Source organism: Halichoeres trimaculatus, unplaced genomic scaffold (assembly GCF_033239565.1).
Source record: "Halichoeres trimaculatus isolate MK-OKI-2021-1 unplaced genomic scaffold, fHalTri1.1 fHalTri1_scaffold_15, whole genome shotgun sequence".
In the NCBI taxonomy this organism is placed as follows: domain Eukaryota; kingdom Metazoa; phylum Chordata; class Actinopteri; order Labriformes; family Labridae; genus Halichoeres; species Halichoeres trimaculatus.
Window position 1 is genome coordinate 24,261,233 of NW_027437193.1, and position 22,592 is coordinate 24,283,824.

Here is a 22,592-nt window from a genome sequence, read left to right on the forward strand (position 1 = left end):
CCCTAATGGATACATTATACCGAGCATGACAAGACATAACTCTCCCTGTTTTGTTTTTTTTTTCATCAAAACCCAACTTAATCCACATTAAATCTGTGTTTATGCCAAGATAAAATTTATTAAGGTACAAGCCATCAAATAACTGTGACCACACTCTTCCACTTGCTGAACCTTTAAGGTGTGTTTTAGTCCCCTGAAGCTAATTTTTATGGTTTTGATATTACTATCACATATTGACCATGTTTCAACTCTCAATCGTTACCTGTCTTCAATGAGAAAGCTTCGAAAACAACTTTAAACACTGGTTATGCTTTTGATACATAGCTAATAATTGTTTGTTTACCCCCCACAGTTTCTCCTTCTCTACACAAAACAGAGACTGTGTAATTACCAATTTCTTAATGAATCACCACAATCATCCTGCAGCATGAAAAGCTGGAGAAAGACACTCAAGAGTGAAGAGCCTGACAGCGTGGTCGGGTCCTCCTCCAGCAAGAGGAACTCCATCAGTGATCAACCAGTACCTATGTGGGTGACTCACACACCCACACCGGATAATAACTCAGATGAGGATGATGATGATGATATTGATGGCGCTAACTCTGCCACTTCACCTAATGCAGAGAAAGAGAAAAAAGGGAGCATAAGGGACAGGCTGAAGTCCCTCCTCCCTCAGCCATGGGGGCGTAACAGTCCCAGAGGAGCACCAGAGAGTGAAAGTTTAAATGGCTCTGAAGGGAACTCAAGAGGGATCAAGATCCTCCCTAATGGGACCAGGGTGAGTCCTCCAGTAAGCCCACTGGTAGGACGTAGAAACTGGGCTGAGTCTCAAGGCAGCTCAAGCCAGAACTCCCATAAGCCTTTGCTCAGGGAGAGTCCCTCTGATGATCTGTTCAATCAGAGCCTTCGAGAGGAATCCCTTCTAACCAGCATCCACCCTGCAGAGTACTACGCTGAAAAACTGGAGGTCTACAACCAAAAGTACTCTTATTTAAAGTCCTGGCCTGGGCTGCTTAGACTCCTTGCTGGACTCCAGCTTCTTTTTGGAGGCATGGTGTTTGCTTGTGTCATCTCCTACATTCACAAAGACAGCGAGTGGTCCAATACCTATGGACACTATAACGGTGCATATAACAATGGCTATGGCCTGTCTGGGTACAGCTACACAGGACCAATGACCCCTTTCATACTGGCAGTAGCTGGACTCTCCTGGATTATAACTCTCATCCTCCTAGTGATGGGAATGACCATGTATTATCGCACCATCCTCCTCGACGCTCCCTGGTGGCCGCTGACGGAGGCCTTCATCAACATTACCATGTTTCTACTCTACATGGCGGCGGGGATTGTTTACCTGAACGACTTGAGCCGCGGAGGGCTGTGCTACATGTCGATAGGTGTTAACCCCATCCTGGCCAATCTGTGTCGGGTTGACGGGGGCCAGATGGCAGGGACTGCCTTCATCTTCATCAACATGGCCATGTATCTGGGGAGTTTCCTGGTGTGTCTGAAGATGTGGAGGCATGAGGCCACAAGAAGGGAGAGGGAGTATTTCGAAAGCCAGGTAAATTTCATCAAGGAAACTAAAAGCTCTTTTATATGATGACATTTATGCTGGTGCCTCATTTTGACCACAAAGTCAACCAAGTGTACCAAAATTTGGGAAGAAGTTCCTCAAAGGTAATTTAAAATAGCTCAAAAGCTTATATCTGCTAAACTTTAACCTGGACAAGAATATTTCTCATTTAGGAAAAACAGGTCTTAGTTTTATCAAATCAGCGTAAGGAAAATGTCCTGAACTTTACCATGTCCTTAGTGCTGAAAAGTCCTTGTAAGATGTTTACAACTGGTTTATAGTGGAAGTCTCCCTTTGTAGCTACTTTCACTTGGCCAAAGCTGCTTTGCCACAGACACTCTATTTCTCTTTCACTCCCTAAATCTTTCTCTCTCCTGCTCTCTTCCAAAGAGTCAAACATGAGGCCTGATAAGTATGTAGCAAACCAAGTGTGGAAATCACTCCCTTTTTTGTCTGTTTGCAGTAAGTACAGTACATGTGATAGCTCAAACATTACCAAGAGGAAAGTTTTAACCATTGCCAAATTAGCACACAACTGCCCTAAAACCGGTCTAATGCAATGAATTTACAGTTGCTTGAGACAGTATACATTACACATATCTTAGTCTGCATTTTCATACCTGAAGTTAGTATATCTGAGAAATAAGTTAAATGCTAATGGGAATTATTGGTCTGTTTCTGCATATGCAGGTATTGTAATGTAGTACATGTCTACAGACAAGGCATTGACAGTCTAACACTAATGAGTTTCAAAAGTTGCATTGTACTGTACAGATGTTGAATTATGAAGAAAAAAATCATCTGAAAGCAATGCTAACATGATATCACTTCTGATACCTCTGATTAAAATGACATACAGGTAATGGTTACACCCTAAACTTGTAAACCAATGGTGTTTATCTGCAGAACCTAACACTGGAGTTTTAGGACCGTAATTCTGGGACCTTTATTGAGTTGCAACACTGGGATAAGGATACTTAAAGTTTCAGCGGGACACTTTTACGGGAACGTTACCCACTCAGAATGCCGGTAGTCTTAAAAATGCGTTACTCGGTGGGTAGCATGCGGGTCCAAAAGCTGCGGACCCTAAACTGCCGCGATGGATCTGCAGTCATCCAAAGTAAAGCAGATAACCTCTGACGTCACACAATTTCTGAGAACGAGCTAGCTGCCAGCTGTCCTCGTGGCTAACGCTAGCCAAACGGCTAAACAGTCAGTGGTAGCCTTTCAGTACGTTTACTCACAATTTTCTCTCAGCTCCTAAATGTCCTCGTCTCCATCCTCTTTGTCGTTCCTGCTCCTCTTTCTTCTCTGTCCTTTGTTTTGCATTACATTTTCCAAGTTAGCATCGTCACTGCTGGATTAGCAGTTCGCATGAAAACATCAAAGCTTCCTCGTTAAGGAAAAGAAAATCTTCTCCCTCGACAAGACGAACTACAGTTACTTTACTGTCATTAAATTAAATAATACCGAACGCGTAGTGGCTTCAACCAAACCCACAAACTAAGCCATCTGATAACTGGTATTGGTATGCTCCACCCGTTCTGGACAAGCCTGAAAGTTCATAGGTCACCATCAGTCGGGTCACTCCTACTTCGCGACTTTTTTTTTTTCTTTAATGTTTTCGTTGATATATGACCAAAAAGTAGAGATTCCTATTTTTTTCTTCATATTGCAGGATTGTTCATCAATATAAAATAAATAAGTAGGGCAAGATCAATGGGACATTGGGCCTTGACTCTTCGTTGGGTTGCCTGTTGGACTGGAGTTTTAGCTACATCTGTGCTGTGATGACAATATCAGTTACAGCCTGCAAAAAAGATGATAATAATAAAAATAATTACAATAATAATAATAATAATAATAATAATCTGTCTGGTTAGCGTTTTGAATTTGTAATTAGAGAGAGAGAGATTGCACACAGATGTGAACTATATGACTGTGCCCACTGGTATCTAAACCTCTTTACCTTTATTTGGATACATCTAATTAGCCATTACACAACCAGTCTGAAATATACTCCTATAACCCTATTTTTACATCATCAGACTTGGCAGAAGTCAAAAGCCCTAGCAGTACAGCAGTAAAACAAAGAATTATCTACTAAAGTAAGAAGAAATGGCCCAAAGAAACCTGCTGATTTCTTAGTATGTACATTTAAGATAACGGGAGAATAAAGTATAGATGTCAGGAGCTGCATTCAGAGCGTAGAAAACAATCAAAACAGGCACATATTTTGGTATGATACTTGTCTAGCAAGACTATCACTGCTTGTAAATGCAGTTGATGTTATCAAGCCACAAACTGTTCGTGAGAGATAGCCTGCTCAGCTAATGTATTTTATGTCAACCTAGAAATAGTGAGAGGCAATCACTAAAAATTTGATGTACCAGCAGAAAGATTGCTGCTTCCGAGGTTCAGCTCATCCATGATTGGAGCAGATTTTCTCCCCAGCTGTTTTTTCTCTGTCTTATTTTAGTCAGCTGTCATGTAGTTACAGCCCCTTGTGATGATGACACAGGCCTACATTAAACAATCTAATTTGTTGGATTATATGTCCCAGGGTGAAAGGCACTGAGTACATGACATTATTTCTCATATAAAAATCTGATATTGCACAAAAATGTACAATGGATATGATTTTAGAAGTCTGCTATACTGTAAAATGAGATTTACAAGCATCCGACATGTTAGTTGACAAGTTCAAAGAATATTTTTAAAACCAACTCTTATATGTCACTGTCTCCCTAATGACGACCTTTCCTCTTTTTCCTTAAGCCCCAGGAAGAGTTTCACCAGTCCATCCCACTCACTCTTCAGAAAACAAAACGCATATCTTTCAAGGATGAAGTGGATTATTCTTTTGATAAAAACATTACTAGCCAGTCAGTGTTCAACCCAGAGGTTCAAAAGAAACCATTGACTCTGAGCAGAGAACCAGCGTCTGAATACACCCCTAAAGTGCATGTTGTCGCTGACTATATCATGTGAGTACACAGGACTTTATGACAGCAGTCACAAACTTTAGATCAGTTTGAAGTCACTACCTCAAGTTAACTCTCCCTAAAATCAACCCCTACAGGAGGTATCCAGAGATCAGCAGTTTGGAAGAAAGGGAGGAGTACAAAGCTGTGTTCAATGACCAGTATCTGGAATACAAAGACCTCTACAGAGACGTCAGCAACACTCTCAATAAGTTCAGAGAGCTGGAAGCCATGATGGAAAAACTGCTCAGGGGTGGCAAGAGCAAAGAGGTGAGAGGGATGAATATTCACTTTTATTTTTCTGTGACCTTTATGAACCAAATAACCTTTTTGTGTAAAACTCCAGGGATGCAATTTGAGTTAAAAAGACATTTAACTGACATGTTGGATGATCTTTTTTCGCCATGATGCACGTGATCCCAACTGAGGGGTGTTTCACCTCATATTTTTACCTTTTGGTTCTTTATCACTTAGGACCAGCAAAGGATTCAGGCTGTTCTGACTACGTTTCAGCAGAAGAAGAATGTAAGTGACAGAGGTTGTTTGAAAGTCCTTTTTCTGTCATACCTTTTTAACAAATAATAAATAAATTGAAATTAATTCCTGAGATGTGTTAGATTCTTAACTGATGTGTAAATACCCAGGCAATATTTGTCTCCCTTCAATAAAGCTCTCCACTGAAGCAGATAATATTGCTCCCATCATAAACCATGGCAAACTGGAAATTCTCATTTTACGCAGCTGTACTACAAAAATATTCAGGCAACACAACATGAAGCAGAGAAAAAAAATTTAGGCTGAATGGAGAAGAAAGGACATGTACATGTGTTTTAGGTTGCAGAAAGTTATCATTTTAATATTCTTCTACCTTTGTGTTTTAACAGGACCCAATTTTCCTGGAGAAAAAAGAGCGCTGTGATTATTTAAAAGCCAAATTAAGCCACATCAAAAAGAGAATCAACACCTTTGACATGGAAGCATGAGAAGAGTGGAAAAGAGCCAAAAAAAAAAAAGAAGAGAGAATTCTTTCTTCATACATATGAAAGTCTCATTACATGTGAGATTGGAGTTGACATAAATCAGGATTTTTAATTGTTTTTTTTCTAACACCTGAACTACAACACTCCTTTTGTACTGGTTTTATTGTACGTATTATATGTAATGTTGCATTTTATGGTTCTATCGTCTTGTTGATCAATTTAGTTGTTTCATTAGTAAATTCTGCCAGTGAGTTGTGACATCATCATTCTGTTTTCTTAACAACTTTTTATTTGCACTATGAGCTGCTTATTTTACTTCCCACCAAACCAAAGCAATGAATGTAACGTATGTCATGGATGTTTTGAAAAGCTCCATTTATCAAAAAGTTGACAATGCTTCTTACTTGATTTTGTATTTGGAAAAAATGCATTAAAATATATATTTTTCAGTTTTATAACAGTCTCTACTGAAACACAGTCCAGGCTCTAGGTCACAGCTATTTGAAGTTGAATGAAGCTCCTGAAGTCTGGTGTATATGTCTAGGTATGGCTTTCACCTTTTATAAATAGGTTATTATGTAACAGACGCAATTATTTGTATCATCCTGTTTGCACAAGAATATTGCACATGGAGTATAATTTTTATGAATACTGGTTACTGTCTATACATACAAAAAAAACTTTGTCAAGCTCACAAGATATTATAATTTTGCTGAGCACACAAGGTTAAAATTATCCTTCTACAAGACTTCAGGGGCTCCTCATGATGTAGATAAAAATAAATTTACATGTAACTTCTTCCTAGACCATATCCTTTTGTCTGAGAAGTTTCAGTTAAAGAGTTTTGGGTGACACACTGACATCTCTTTGTTAAACAAGGACTGATTATCTTAACAATCTTGTTGAATCAGCTGCTCTCCATCTCCACACTCACTGTCTGTTAAGACCTGCTGTTTCTTCTCTGCCTTTGCATATGGTGTCGTCTATCCTGAAGACAGTGATAACTGCTGTCCTGACAAACAGGGCATTTATAAACTGCAGTTTTAAGGACATTGATGTTTCCTGCAGACTAATAGCTTTTCAATAAATCAATGAATCATTCAGTTAAAACAACTTTAACAATCCCTCAGGGTGTTATTGTCGTAACTGCTGCATAATCACAGTACCATTTAGTGGGGTAGGATTTTCTTTTCTTCTTCTTCTTCTTCTTCTTCTTCTTCTTCTTCTTCTTCTTCTTCTTCTTTCAAATTTTACACGTTAACATTGAGTTAAAATGTCAGATATCAGTAAATAACATGGGCAAAGTTATAAATTGCAAGGTAAGTGTGTCAAAGTAAGCTCTGGCTGCTCTGAAAATCTTGTCCATAAAGTCCAAAGAGAATTCAACAATATCAACAGTACTTTTTTTTTTTTTCAAATTGTTATATCACCATTAATCTCTTTAAAAATGTAAATCTAAAAATAGGAACACGATTTTGTTGTATGGCAACAGTGGAGGATGCTTCCAGAATGCTGAGTTCAGTAATGCAAGGGTTTAAAGAGACAGTAGTTAAAATCAAGCCTTTCAGACTGAGGGCAAAATAATGGTTGTAAATGACTATGGTTGATTAGCTTACACATATTTAGCTGTTTTATGTAAAGTTACTGAAAACCCACCAGAGGGAAGATATAAAGCCTGAAAGTTAGCAGTTTTTGTTTTGTTTTGTTTTGTTTTGTTTTTGTTTTTTTTTAAACTTTTTTTGTAAATAATAATGATAAAACGAAGAAATTATATCTAATATACACACACAAAGCATGGGCTACTGTACAGAAAATAAAGATGACGATGAACAGCAACATTTACAAACTTCTTCAATTTAAATCCAAATTGTCAAGACAGAGCAAATCTTAAACATTTGTTCAGTGATTTTGACTCAACACATGCAATTATTTCTAGAACTATATGTAATAAATGTTTTAATTTGCCCAAAATTAGTTTTTTTAGTTCATTTTTAGGTGAAGAGATTTTCTACATAACCTTCCCCAAAACAACATCAAAACCAGATAATTTATATAGCTGCATTTTCACAAACCTTTTAGTTATTACCATTTAATAACAACACCTATTTGAACACCTGATGTCAACTGTTGCCTGTGTGTAAGTAGCTTGAATTGATAATAGCCTAAATTGAAACTTTCAGTTTGTAGACTGCAGCCTATAGACGGCTCCGTTTCTGAGCACGTGAGGGTGCTCCGTAACGGACGGTGAATGAACTCTGCACCTGCGGAGACATCCGTCCGCGAGGGCCCCGAGTGTGAGCCGCACTGCTCCGAAGGTTTCATTAGTCGAGAAGAAGAGGCTTCGAAACTAAATGACGAAGTTTACGACAGTCAGTCAGCTATAAAGCTAGCTGTAATGTGGGAAGGCGGTGTTAAATTGACGACTGTGAACTTCGGGAGCCTGTTTTTTATTCATGTAAGTACAGTGTGTTATGTATTGAAACTATTGTTTAATTTATTCAAGTCTTTTACATACTTCACTGTCGAATTACATGGTCTGGTGAATGTTTAAATGAGACTTTAAAGTGAAAGTTAGTGACTTAAACGAATTCAGTGGTCATGTCAAAGGCCTTGGATGAAGGATAGAGGAAGGACAGACTCTTTTTTCTTAAGTTTTTCTAAATGAAATTTTTATTCAGCCGTGAAAAAATAGAGAGAATGTGAGACTAAATAGTTACACAAAAAACTGAAAAGCAGATTTCCCTTGTTTTCTCCCATTCTGAGAGCAAATCTAAAAACTCTTTTTTAATAGATCAAAAATATTGGACAGCTTTTCCACGCCTGGCTGCTCTTGTTCTGTAGCTTCTCTCTCAGTGGACTGACAGCTCGCAGCAGCTCCACCCGGACTCAGGTAACACACAGTGGGTGCAGCTCAGGGAGGGCACACGTCTGCGGTTCTCTCCTGCAGTAAACACCCTGCATGGCTGCCTCTGCTCGCCTCTAACCTGCTGTCTGTCTGAATTATTGAAGCCTGATGGGTTGAGTTCCTCTGGAGTGATGAATTGTGGGTCAGCGATACCGGCTAGTGAGGGTTCAGGGCCTGGTTGAGGTGAATGAAGGGCAGAGAAGGGCATGGACCTAATTACATTGGAACTAATAAAGATCCTAGATTAGCGGGAGCATACATTTTTAGTTATTTTATAATATTTTATTGGTCTTTTTAGGAATTGGTGTGCTTTGAGGCCTTTGAAGGACTCATATAAACAATAACAGCATTTTCACATTGCATGAGATTGAGTACTGCAGTTTGTGTTTTCTTCAACTGTAAATGAAGCAAAATAATTCTTTCACTGAGTGCTTGAGTTCTGATTTCCAGAACAGCATTAAAAAGTCATGATATGTGAGTAAATCCTGAAAAGTACAGATAGGATTTGAAACCTGATCTAGATTAACTACTCAAAGTAACTTCAACCTGGGAATAGCGACAACATCAGCGCCAAATTTTCTACACACTGCCCTGTTAGTTGTGGCTGCCCGTTGTGGCAGCTCTCCCTTCTTTGTCCGTTTCTTGTAATTTTTTGTCTCTTTTTCGTAATCTTTATATTTGGAGTGGATCATTACTTTGTATGGTTCATTTGTTGGTCATGGACACCAAACTGGTTTTGTCTGCAGTGATATTTTTACTGCTTTTCTCCTGTGTTTGTCTGGAGATCCTACATGTAACCATGGCTGCATTGTTTATATGTGAAATCAGCTGTTAGCAGTCTGTAGCATGTCAGTGCTAACTGGTGCAAGGCCTGATGTTTCCCCACGAGGTGAGGAGAAGGAGGTGAGGACAACGTGCTGGTTCTCAGGTGTGAGCTAAGAAGTGACGACATCAACCTGTCCTTCCATCCATCGTTATTGGAAACTTAAGATCTATCTCCAATAAGATGAACGAGCTAGCTGTGCTAACCCAACAACAGAGGAAATACCAGGGGGAAGTGTAGCATCATGCTATTCACAGACATGGCTAACAGAGCTAACACCAGACATTAACGCCACATTGGAAGAGCTTCACCTGCTGTGAGCAGACAGGATCCAGGAGACAGAGACTGAACAGACTGCTGAAGAAGCTCAGTCCTGGACCCAGTGGAGGTGGAGGCTGGCTGAACTGGACAATGATGGACAAGCTGTCATCATCTATTTTCTTATGGACCCTTTCTGTACATTTTCTTACTTTTGTTTTCTTGATTGCTGCTGTGACTCCTGAATTTCCCCTCGGGGATAAACAAAGTATTTTCTATTCTATTCAATTCAATTCAACTCAATTCAATTCTATTCTGTTCTATTCTATTTCATACAAAAGCTGCTGATTGCAATGTATGAAACATGAATACACTTTACATGTGCTCTATCACTTTGCAGCCTTTACTTTCTTTTACCATCATCAAACCTTATCTTGTTTTCCTCTCTCCTTCTCCTCTCCAGGTGATCTTGCTGCAGTTTCCTCTCAAAGATGCATGAGCCTCAGTGCTACGATTCCCCCCCGATGTACAGCCCCCCTTACAGCGTCAACTCCCACAGCTTCTACCCTCCAAGGAGCATCCACTCACCCCAGAGCCAGTACATCCCCTACACCTACAATGCCCCTCAAGAATCCTATTACCAGGAGGAGAAGCCGCAGCTCTTCTACCGCTGGTACTCTCCTCCTGGATTGGTCAAAGTCTTCCAGGGTGCCACGGCGCTCATGTGCTTCCTCATCTTCGCCTGTGTGGCTTCAACCCTGGTGTGGGACATGAATGGATTTGGGTATGGGGGCTATGGCCTTGGGGCTGCAGCTGCTGCAGGCGCAGAGTATGGATATTATGGAGGTAGTTATGGTTATAGCAGCTCTTACATGACCCCACAGTCTGCAAAAGCTGCCATGATTTCAATGGCGTCCATTAACTTCCTGGTTGCTCTGGGCTTCCTGGTGGGGAGCTTTTCTCGGTCACGGATCATGAGGGGATGTAGTTTCTACCTTGCTGTGTTTATCTGTGATATCATCTTAGCTGTGCTGCAGGTGAGTGTTGTCAAATATGAAGTGTGTGAATGTCAAAACTCTTGTTTACTATCCAAAACATCAGAAAAACGGTGCTCTCAACATGTGGTTTAAATTCTATCCCAGCATCTCTGTGACATACTTTGTAAAAAGTGACTTGTCCCTGAAAGTATCTTTAAAAATGACCTAAAATTTGAGCTAAAATTAACACGATAATACGATTTTGAGGTTTGAAGACCTGCACCATTATCATTTTGAGCCTAAAAAAGCAGAGATCTTTTTAGCCTATACACCTAACTTGTTAGCTGCTCATTCTTTTATTAGCTTGAGAGTTACATGAGAGGTAAACCAGGTGAATCTAGCCCAGATTTAGCTCTTTCTAGTTCCCTTCAGTCTGCAATGATGCCTATATAGAAATGTAAGAAAGTAATTTTTCTGAATAGTTTATTTTATTCATTCATATCGCACAGGAAGGGAATTAAGAGAGGTGTAGACTTAAAGTATAACCACATGTCACTTTTGGATTGACCAATTAAACCTTCTTCTCTCGACTTCCAGGGCATCATCGACATCATTTTTGTGATCGGGGTGAACCCCATGTCTCAGAGCTCACAGAGCATGCTCTATAACCCCATGCTGATGATGTGCCAGAACATCCAGGGCAGCCCCAGCCTCAGTGGCAGCGTGGGGGCTGGTTTTCCAGGGGGGTTCCCCATGTACAACCAGTACCTGCAACACTACTGCTACATGGACCCCGAGGAGGCTAGTCAAATGTTTCGACTCTTCTCTTTTACATCTTGTTGTTGTCACACATAAAAAGGAAATTGTAATATGTTATTCCTGAGCTGGAGTTTCTTGTAAGTTTCCACACACATTGACTTTTATCTAAAAGGAACCAACAAGGGAGTGAAAGAAACTTTAACTAAGTACCGACCAAGAGCTCTCTGTTCTTCTTCAAAGACTCAGTTATCTTTTTTCTCTATGCAGGCAGTAAATATGATACATCTGTGTCTTATGTGCAGACTCAGTCTTGATTGTGAGATCACTCTGTCTGCTGACCACTTTCCAAAGCCAACTGAAGGCCTAAATAAAACTCCCAATGACAGATTTTTAGATTTTTATCACCCTGCATTCTCTTCTGATCTATAATTCACTTTCTTTCCTCAGGCAGTGGCGTTGGTGCTGGGTCTGATAGTGGTACTGGCTCTGTCTCTGTCTGCCTACTACGCCTACAAGACCCGCAGCAAGATTTGGCGACACGGCAAAGCTAACATCTTGTGGGACGAGCCTCGTAGCGGACTGTCGGAGGGGCAGGATGTACAGGACTGGGTGAGTGATTTATTTTCATTTTTTTTATTTAGCAAATTTACAAATTCTCTTTCACAAGAGAGTCCTGACCAAGACAGCTTTACAAAAAAGTTTCACATGGCGAGAAGACAAAGCCAACAAGTAAACATTACATCAATCAGTAAATTAGCCGCGTTCAGCAGTGAAACAAGAGTGGACCTCGGATGATCCTTAATCCTAGTTTTAAAATAATCCAGACTAAAAGAATCATCCAGGTTTAGATCACCTTGCAGCTCAGACCAGGATGAAGGAGAATAAAAAAACTGAAAGCACTTCGACCAAAGACAGAGGGAGTCTGAGGAACGACAAACACCATCTGTTCGTGGGACTGAAGGTTACGGTCAGTGACAACCTCAAGCGTCAGTAATGAGTGTAAATAAGATGGCAGATCATTTAGCACAGCCTTATACAGAAAGACACACCAATGGTCCATTCTACTGTCATGTCAAGGATACAAACCTACTATTTCATAAGAGAAACAGTGATGTGTGCGATACCGTTAACCTGACACGCCAGACGGACAGTTTCATATATCCGCCACAGAAATATTTCACTAGTCCATCTGGGTAGCAGCTCTTCCGATTTGTTTTCAGAGGTGGGACTTTAAAAAAATCTGCAGCTGGTGATTGGAAGACCGTTCTGATTAACACACTCACCACGGACCAATCCACATCAAGCCACGGTATGGCGTGGCTTATGTGTGCCACTGCTGAGAAACAATAGATGAACAACTACTGAATCACGAGAAACAGCTGTGAAAAATGCGTGAGACGACAGCTTCCATTTTTATAAATTTGACTTAAGAATCAAAGGAACGCTGACAAGTACGAAAGTCTGCTGACGTTACGTCTTCTCCCACAGCTCCGCCTCTCTTCCCTGATTGGGCCGGTCAGAATTTAGCCGAGTGAAATCGTTGGTCATTGGAGCCTGGCAAGATGGACCTACAGGAGTTCAGAAACTGAATCAGGCAGGTCCGTCTGCTCTGCAAGGTTACGATACCGTAAACCTGAGACTAAACGCAGCAAAGCTTGACTTACGGAGTCCAGCACTTTCAAAGAAGCTGAGGTTGCATAGATATGAAAAATATCACCATAACTAAGCACAGATAAAAGATTTCTTTACTTAATTTGATTACAAAAATCAAATGAAAAACAGCCTTTGTTTGTGTAAAAGAAAAACCCAACTTCATCCTCAGTTTATTTAAGAAGTTGGGTTTCTTTACAGAAACGAAGACTGTTGAGATTTGAGATTTGTCAGTTTCTGTGTGATATTTGGAGGTGCTGATGTTCCTTTGCAGGTCGTTCAAACTCTAAACGACTAATCTCCAGGGGAACAAAACACTTGGAGATGGGGATTTATGTATTACTTCAATGTTGTTAGTATATGTATGCAGTCATACCCTGACCTATCCTTCAGTGTCTCAACTGGGCCACCCTTCTCAAAAATACCTGGACACACTGGTTGTATGAGACAGCATTAAGCTTAGCGTGTTTAATGAGAAAGTGTCTGAAGAACCAACCCAGAAACCAACGTTCAATCTGGATCGGACTTTCTCAAAAAAAACCCTAATTGCTTTGTGTAACGTGGCATCACCTATGGTTTACACATTTTACAAATGACCACCTTGTGTAACCCCAATCCATGAGAGAAAATATTAGTTAAGACAAATCCACAAAACCTGTACTGACTCCACTTCTCACTTTCATTTCAAGTTATGAGCCTGCACAAATTTCTGAACTAATCCCTCACATTGTTAAGTTTCTCGTTTCTTGGAACTGTTTGGTTTCAGACACTCACATCACATCCTGCTGTCGAGTTAGATTGTGCTGTTGTTTATCTTTGGCACTCCCAGGTTTCACTCTGGCTGATCATTAACCAGACCAGTGATAAAAGCACCACAGCCCTATAGCCATAAAAACCTGAGTGATGAGCAGCTTCACAGGATTTCCTCAAAAAGGAAACTGGTCAGGATAATGTTTAGAAGAAAATCATGTAACAGTTAAGAGCAAGGTTTTAAGTTCTAATGTGTTTGAGTAGGTTTCCCTCTACACCCACTTCCTGCAGCATATTGTCAATAATTACACAATTTGTTGGACGTGATGAAACCAGCCAGAGCACCTGGCAAACAGCTAGCTGTGTAAAATGATTTTTCTCAGATGAAAATAATGTTTTGGATTTAAATAAAATCAACTGTCACAAATGAGATTTACATTTTTTTTAACTTTATAGTTTTGCTCTTTACTCAGTAAATGTTGCGAAGTTAAAAAAGCACCAACTTGAAAGTTTTTGTGCTTTTTCAATGTGCTGAAACCAAATCTGACAGCTCAGGCTTATTTCCTGAGGTCATTATGTAGGCTACGTAAAAAGCTTTTGTTTACGCAATAACACTGTTTGCTAGCATGACTGTTGTCTCTGTTACATCTTAAAAAAAATTGGGGGTTACCTTGTGTGACTTACCTTTAGGACTCACACAGTGCGTAGACAATAAAATGATAAATTACTGTGTCTGTTTATTTTGCAAGTCGAGCGACCTCCTGTGGATGTCTGAGGTTTCCCAAAAGAAAAATGTTCCCCCCATTTTTTTACTTTTGTTTTTAACAGGTTTGTGTAAATATTTTTGTGGAAACTCGTCAGGAGGACCTTACATTTTAAGACTGTGGCCTTTCAAAATAAAGCAATTATTTTTTCTTTTTCTGTCATTTTTTTTAAAACTTTCAGCGGGTTAAGACTCCTCATGGATCTACAAGACGCTAACTGAGGGGCTGATTACTGAATTGCTTTTTTTCTTGTTTTTGAGCTTTTTTTAAATCTAGTAGCAGATTGAGATCCTGTGTTACAGACTCTTGGTCTCATGGTTATCAGCAGTAGCTCTGTTTGTGCTCCTCAGCAGCCGGCTCATGAGGTATTTAGCAGAGATTAATGTACTGGAGTACCAGTGTTTTCTGCATATATCATGTCTACCATATCTCATTATAACATGAAGGGAATACGTTCAGTTAATCCTGCGAGGCCTTGGCCCACATAAGTCCTATCACTGCTGTGCGAGACACTTCATGAGACGCTGGCCCACTCTTGTGTTGCAGTGAAGATGCTTGCCTTGCGTGGAGGCATGTATAATGTATGTGGCATGTATAATGTATAAAAAGGGTCGAGTTGCTTCCATGTTTTCTGCTGGATCCCTACAGAGTGCGGTGGCGCTAAATGATTCAGTGAGAGAAGGGACTGCTGCAGATAAGACTCCTGGCTAAGAAGTCATCTCCTGGTGTTAGACGCTACATTTTTGTTGAAGCTGGGACGACTGATACATGGGAGACAAAAATATGTAATAAGTAGATTAGATACAAGCTCTGAAAAAAATGACACTTAACGATAAACTATAATCAAAAGAAAAGCCTGATTAGTGTTTGTAAACATGTGTGACGAGCATTAAGTCAAGGAATCAGGAAACAATAAAACTGATGAAGCTTTGCAGTTTTAAAGAGCTGAGTTAAATATTTCAACTTTGTGGTGCATTGTAAAATGATTGGTGGAAAGAAGAGTTAAAGGAAAGAAAGACAACAGAAAAAAACACTTACGGTTAAAGGGTTTTTTGAAACCATATTTTACATCTCTTTCATTTTGAGGCCCAGAAATGAACTTAAAAAACAAGTTCTAGAGAAAACACTCGATGGGAAATATTTTATGACATTCCTTCATGTGGCACAAGCTCGTTATTTATTAGCTCCAATGAGAACTAGGGGTGCACCAATCACAAAAGTCTGGCTGATCACCGATCACTGATCTTTAAATAACCTGACCTTTCAATACCAATTTGGGTGGATACTGATTTTAATTTTTTTTTTTTATAACTGACAGCATATACCTTTAATGTTCCAATTATATTTTATTGAAAATCATTGAACAATACCTGTGAAACAATAAAATCTTTGTATTTTAACTTAAACAACCAATGAAGTGTCCTGAGTTTTAGTTCTCAGAGCAAAAAGCAACAACGGCTGTCAGACCTTCCCAGAGGAATATAAGATCAGTTTCATATGTAAGGATGGGCCAATCACAGATCCCCCCAAAATTAAGGAAATTTGCACCGATTGATCGGTGCATGTCTAATAAGAAATTTTGCAAATGTATTTGTTATTGTTATTTTTCTTAGCAAACTATGCACTTTAAATGAATTAATAAAAAAAATCAAAAACATAAGACAAAAAGTTGATGCTTAATAAGACAAAACTCTAAATAAATACAATTAAGTGATGACTTATAACTTGGGATAACTTTAGATTAATCTATTTGAGATTCCTTGAGTAAAAATAGCCAAGAAATACTTTGGTCTCTCATCACTTCATCTCAGAGCACATTTCCTAGTTTAACTTCTTTTTGGCAGAATGCAGTCAACATCATAAATACCCACGTTTAAATTTATATTTATTTAAATATGTATATATATATATATATATATATATATATATATATATATATATATATATATATATATATATATATATATATATATATATATATATATATATATATATATATATTGTAAATTAATGCAGATAAAGTAGTCATTTTTAGGGATAAAAGTCTGAAGCAGGTGTCCAGTTTTATTACAATTCCTGGATGGAAAATGCATTATTTTGGTTTCATAGGAGCATGTTGTGTCCCATGTTGTTAAAGTTATATTGCGTTGACACAGCTAATAAAAACCCTCCACCGTGATTCGTTTTTGGCTGTTCACTGTAAAGAATTTGGGCACCTCTGGTCTCAGGAGTAACACTAGTATTTCACAGACTAATGGTCTTCAGCCGTGTATTTGACCCCGCTGCAGTTTTCCAGGTCTGTCACCACACACAGCATCAACATCAGTCTCCTCAGTCATGAGATCCATTTCACCGGCTGCTTTTTCCAGACATCTTCATCCGCTCTCTGGATCCTCTTCCTGTGGAGCTGCACTGGCTCAGAAATAGGCCAAAGACTGGAAGTCATTAATTATGTATTAAACAGTATGACAGAGGATTATACCAGACGTGATGCAGTTTCAGAGTCGGGTTATCTTGTGAGGTAGTGTCTCCTTCCGGCCATTAAAATTGTGTTAATGTTGCAGTTAATTTTCTTTTTCTTATGTCTGTGGCTGAAAGGTGTTGTAACAATGCTGTAGCTGCAGGCGCTTACATTTTCATATTTTCAGTCGGATAACCTCATTGAGCACGTTTATATTCAGGAACTGAAAAGAGTCTGGTGCTTTGCTGGGTGTCACCTGAAAGTTCAGACAAATGGAAGAGTAGAGATGTTTTCTCCATTGACTTCACTCTGCTACCACACACACACACACACACACACACACGTAGTATTTTGTGTCTGACAAAGCTCAGAAAACTGATTTTGGGGGGATTCGAGTTGAGACCCAGATCATCCTTGACGCATCGTACATCATACACTTCACATGAGCTTTTGGTGATTGTACACGTTCTGTCTCAAAAGACACATTATCAAACAAACATAGTCGTGCTGATTTGTCTTCTGACATCATTTCAGGTGAACCATGTTGGAGATGCACGCAGCACTCAGCAGGCACCAACTGTGATCGTATCAGAGAGAGCGACAGCGCCTGAGCTGAGGGCAGAGAACAGCGTGGTGTCCTACAGCAACGGGACGGTCAGCGTTCACAGTGAGGCCAACTATAAAAGCAACATGTGAGTGACGATGGCTCCTAACGAGTGTGTGAGCAGAGGAGTGAGTCCTGAGTGAGAAAGCTGGAAAAACAAAACAAAACAAAACAAAACAAAACAAAACACAAACCTTGATTTAAAAAGAACACTCACATCACCTTCATTATTAACTGTAAGCAGGTCAGAAATCATGTGTGATACATATTACCATTTTTTTTGAGAAAAAAACAGATTGTTCTGAAGTACTTTGAAGTTATTTGAACCAAAACTGTTATGAAACTTTTAGAAATTCCAGGTTGCACAAACTCCTTGTTCCCATTACTAATAAAAATATTATTTGTCAGATTTGTGGGTCAACAAAAAGTGTTTGCTGATTTTTCTTTCAAGTTGTGTTTGTTGGTTCTGATTGTCAGTGGTGGTCAATAAACTAAGTTAATATAAAAAAATTCTGAGGAACAAGGCATGGACTTTTTCTCAGAAAGTCTCAAAATTAAAACTTTTTTGTTTCAAAAGGTGATTTTTTTTTAAACAGATACAAATTTGGACCTTTTTTTCTATATCAAGGCAACTAATCAATTTCATGCAGAGGTTAGCTGTGTTCCTCAGATGCAGAGAAAGGAAGAAAGATAACTAGAGGGAAAGAAAGCAAGAAAACAAAGAAAATAAACAAACAGAAAAATCAAAGAAAAAGATGAAAAAGAAGAAGATAGACAGAAACATGTAAGAAGGAACGAAAAAAGGGGAATTAATGAGGAAAACAAAAGAGGAGATATCAGATTTATGATTGGAAAGGATAGTCTACAGCTCTACATGTTTACAGCTTCTGGACGACTTATGTCTATGTGCTACTTTAGTTTGAACTGGACCTTCAAAGAACTCTGAAACCTTTGAAAAATCCACAGTTCTCAACTGATCAAAGTAGACCAACACTCGATTTCTGGAAAATCTTCACATTTTAATATAAATATTTTATTCTCCTGTACAACAGTTTGTTTCAGCAGTTATTGCAACACAACACATGGAATAAAAGAAGTTAACGTGGCTTTATTTTTGGAAAAGTGAAAACAGCGTAGCTACCCCCTTTCTTTGTGGCCACCTAGGGGCGAAATGAAAAGTCTCTTCTTACTTAGTTTTTTCTTTAACATTTTTCCCAGTATGACTGTGTTAATTTAGTGAATTGTGGTCACATTTAGAGTTGAGTTGATCTTGCAGTATTGTGAGCCATAGGGCAAGGACACCTCTGTGATTGATGTGAAGCCAACCAGGTTTGAGGCATGAACCCTCAGGTTAAAAAATGGTCATTTACAAAACTTAAGACTAAAAGCACAAGTTAAAAAAGAAACAAAGATCACAAAGTATTTTGTACACAATCAAATGATATCATATACAGGACATAGAGCTTTGCAGATGTAGAAGAAAAAAAATTATAAATAAAAAGCTTCTTGGGATCTACCATTTACCTTTAATAGTTTCACATATTGCATTTTCAGATTCAACTCTTTCAAACACATGATAACTTGAGGACTCCAGATGCGGGTCGACTTAGAAAACACAATCCTTGACTCACTCAGCTCTGGTTTTAGCATGAAAACAGGAAATGGAAAAAAATGTCTACCGTCTCTGAATTTTGTTTTTTAGCTTCACAAAAATACAACACATCATCAATCCTCTTATTCCTGTGTCTTTCTTTTCCTCTGTGTCTCTGCTGACAGTGAGAGTCGAGGTGCTGAGCCTCTGTATCAGAACAGCCGGGCGAGGGTTTGCTCCAGCAGCTCCTCAGAGCAGAGCGACAGTGTCAGAAAACCTCCTCCTCCTCCTTCACCTCATCACGTGAGCAAGGTTCAGGAACACAGGCCAGCTGCTCGGGAGGGGGTCGAGTCCCAGTATGAGACTGGTTACACTACAGGAGACACAGGGAATGAGCTGGAGCGGAGTCACACGGACCTCCTGTACAGGTATACAGAGAGGACACAAATTAAGAGGGTCAGACTTTTTTGGAGGAACACCAAAAAAAAAGGTTATAAAAAGTAAATAAGTAGAAAAATTGAAAAAAAAAGTTTTTATTGGTTGTGTCCAAATTAAAATGGAGAAATATGAATTTGTTATAATACAGTATCAGTCTGGGAGGAAGCGCCACTGCCTTTAGGCTGAACTCGTTCTAATTAATAACATAATTAATGCAAAAAATATGCACTGCCCAGAACTCATTTATTCTTTGACTGTAAAAAAGAAAACGCTGAAACAGCAAAAACCCCAGGCAGCGTCACTAATGTCTTTGAGGAAAGTCGGCCACCAGTTTAATTTAATACGACACGACCAAAAGCTCTCTTTAAGCCCCTCGCTCTTCAATTTAATAATCATTGTATGCTTTAAATTGATGTCTCACTCCAGGCTGTATCCTGAGATAACTTCAGACGAGCAGCGCCGCCAGTACAAGATGGAGTTTGACTCAGATCTGGCCCGCTACAAGAGCCTCTGTGCCCAAATGGATGACATCAGTGACCAGATGCACAAGCTGAGCCGAGAGCTGGACATGTTGGACGACAGCTCCGTAAAGTACCAGGTAGAGAGGGGAAAAAACACAGGAGGCAAGAGCACATGGTGCAAATATTTTGGACATGCTGCCAGGAGAATAGCGAGTCATAGCTGTGCCTTTTAATTATATCAATCAGCTTAGTTAATCCTCAGTGTGAGTCTGGGTGACCGCGATGGAAACACAAAGAAGTCACCAAGGCTTAATGCAGATTTGTGCTCTGATCACTTCATTGTTTCTCATGTTGTAAAGCCAATAGAATTCAGAATGAGAATTTGTAAATCTGTTTCAGGGCGTGGCAGATGAGTACAACCGGCTCAAAGACCTGAAAAGGGTGAGTGGAAATTAATCCGAGGATATGAGGAGGATCTGTTTTAATTGCATTCCCTCGCCACCTTCTGGCCCGGGGTCTCTGCACACTGTTGTAAATTACTTTTAGTGAGGTGTGTGTTTGTTTTGGAATTAAATGGAGATCAGATCAAAACAAATTTACTTTGTTCAAGACAACTTTTTACTGGATTCAACGCGCTGAGGTAAGGGACTTATCAGTGCAGTTGCTTAGTGCTGCGGTTTGAAATGAAACATTACTGGTACTCTGACGTATTTGTAGGCTAACGTGACAACAAGTAAACACTGCCAGTTTTTAAGTAGTTTAGTAGCAGTTTATATTTAGCTCAGCTGGCAGCCCGGTGCTCTAAGACATATCTGTAATGTGTAATGTTTGCAAATAGTTGTTAGCTATGTCCTGCCAGTCATCTACCAAGCAGAGCTAACGTAACCTCACTCTTCATTTTATTGATAGACTCTCAAGTTTGAACAGACCACTGCAGAATAACTGCTGACTGTGGGTTGGAATGAACATTATCACAAACAGTTTAGCTCCTGTGTTATAGAGTGATACACTCCGAGCTTAAGGCTGATTAGCCTTTAGCTCGGAGTGTATCACTCTCCTGTTCAGCTTTCTTCTGCTCTTCTGTCCTTTTTCTGTCCTACAATTAGGCTCCTGTGTCTACCATCACTACACAATTAGTCACAGAAATCATTTTCAGAAGAGAAAAACACAGATCTCTGTGTTTTATCTCTTCTGACTACACGACTTCGTCAGTCAGGGTGGTGTTGTCATAGAGACCTTCAAGTGTCGTAGATCAGTCCGGTCATGGTCGACCTGCCCTGGAAGCTAAGAAGTAGCAATTTAAAATAACCTGTAACCAGCAATATTGGAGCTGATAATCTCATTTTAAGGTGTGGATTACGATCAGGCATGTATCTGGAAGGGAGACTTTTTCAAGACCACTTTCAAACTCCTCACAGCCCCTTTAATATAAAAATCATAGTAAAAAAACAACATTCTGGGAAATATGCAATTAGCTTTGGTAACTCTCACAGTCATGTTCAAATAATATATAAACTGTTGAGAACATGTTAGATAGTTATCATTTTCTCTATTTAATGTCAGCTGAAATGTTTGACAGATAACTGAATATAAAACCCACAAATAATCATTTTTACACCTGTTTTTTGTGTGGTTAAACAAACAGAATGAGTCAGTAACAATGTTTGACAAAGACAGATGTTCACTTGGTCATTTAACCAGTGCGGGGCATTCAACTTCTAATTTCCTCTTTCTTGCAGACACCTGACTACCAAGCGAAAAAGAAGCACTGCAAAGAGCTACGGCAGAAACTTTTCCACATCAAACGTCTGGTGAAAATATTTGATCAAGGTCTTTGTTAGCGTGTTGTGATAATCCGTGCAACCAGCTGAGGATGAACACTGACGCAGTGTGACTTGGCAAAACGACAAAGGGACCAATGGCCCATATTTCCTTCAGTTTTCAAGTCACTGAACCTAAAAAAGGTGGTACACTGTGTGGTAGACTCCATGTTAAGGTGAGATGCTCTGGGGTCTACAGACCGTTGATAAACATGATGGTATTTGAATCCAACTGATATTCAAACTGTCTGTAAATAGTTTTTGGTTATATTAAGTGGAGTATTTCTCAGATTCACAATGTGGTCAAACCACGCAGCCACCCTACGCAGGAAGAAATGGAGCTTAAGTGCTAAAACTGCAGTTCCTCCAGAGCCCACTTGAGAAGACTACACACTCATTCAATAACACAAAACTCTTGGGCTCTAACAATAAGCTAACATAAAGGATTACATCAACTATAGCAACTAGTCCTCGTAGGAATTGAAGCGTCAAGGTGTCATGGTATTGTTTATGTGGTTGGAAAATCGAATACTAGGCGGTGAAGACTCATCTGTACTTGCAGTTTGCTACAGGAAGTGGTCAAATCAAATTGGCGCAAACTGTGATACGTCCAACTCTTCTCCTTTGCACCACTACAGCAATACATAAACACTTGAAACATGCCTGAGCAGTTGAGGTAAAACAGAGATCCAAAACAGTTTGCCAAAGAGTTGAGATTAATCGATAAATTGAAAAATCAAAGATATGATCAATAGATTAATTGACCAAAATAATAATTATTAGTAGCAGCC

The 22,592-nt window shown here is 39.3% G+C and overlaps 1 protein-coding gene across 1 annotated transcript; it reads left to right on the forward strand.

Annotated features, from left to right (window-relative positions):
- Window positions 1-397: 397 nt before the first annotated feature.
- LOC141804278 (uncharacterized) lies at window positions 398-21,822 on the forward strand. Its single transcript, XM_074688621.1, is given in 13 exon segments — window positions 398-1,564; window positions 4,361-4,563; window positions 4,659-4,830; window positions 5,035-5,085; window positions 5,445-5,537; window positions 10,018-10,563; window positions 11,101-11,308; window positions 11,714-11,871; window positions 17,422-17,603; window positions 19,268-19,510; window positions 19,947-20,118; window positions 20,381-20,422; window positions 21,721-21,822. Coding segments are annotated over 13 exon segments (3,309 nt in total). The 5' UTR covers window positions 398-427.
- The last annotated feature ends 770 nt before the right edge of the window (window positions 21,823-22,592 follow it).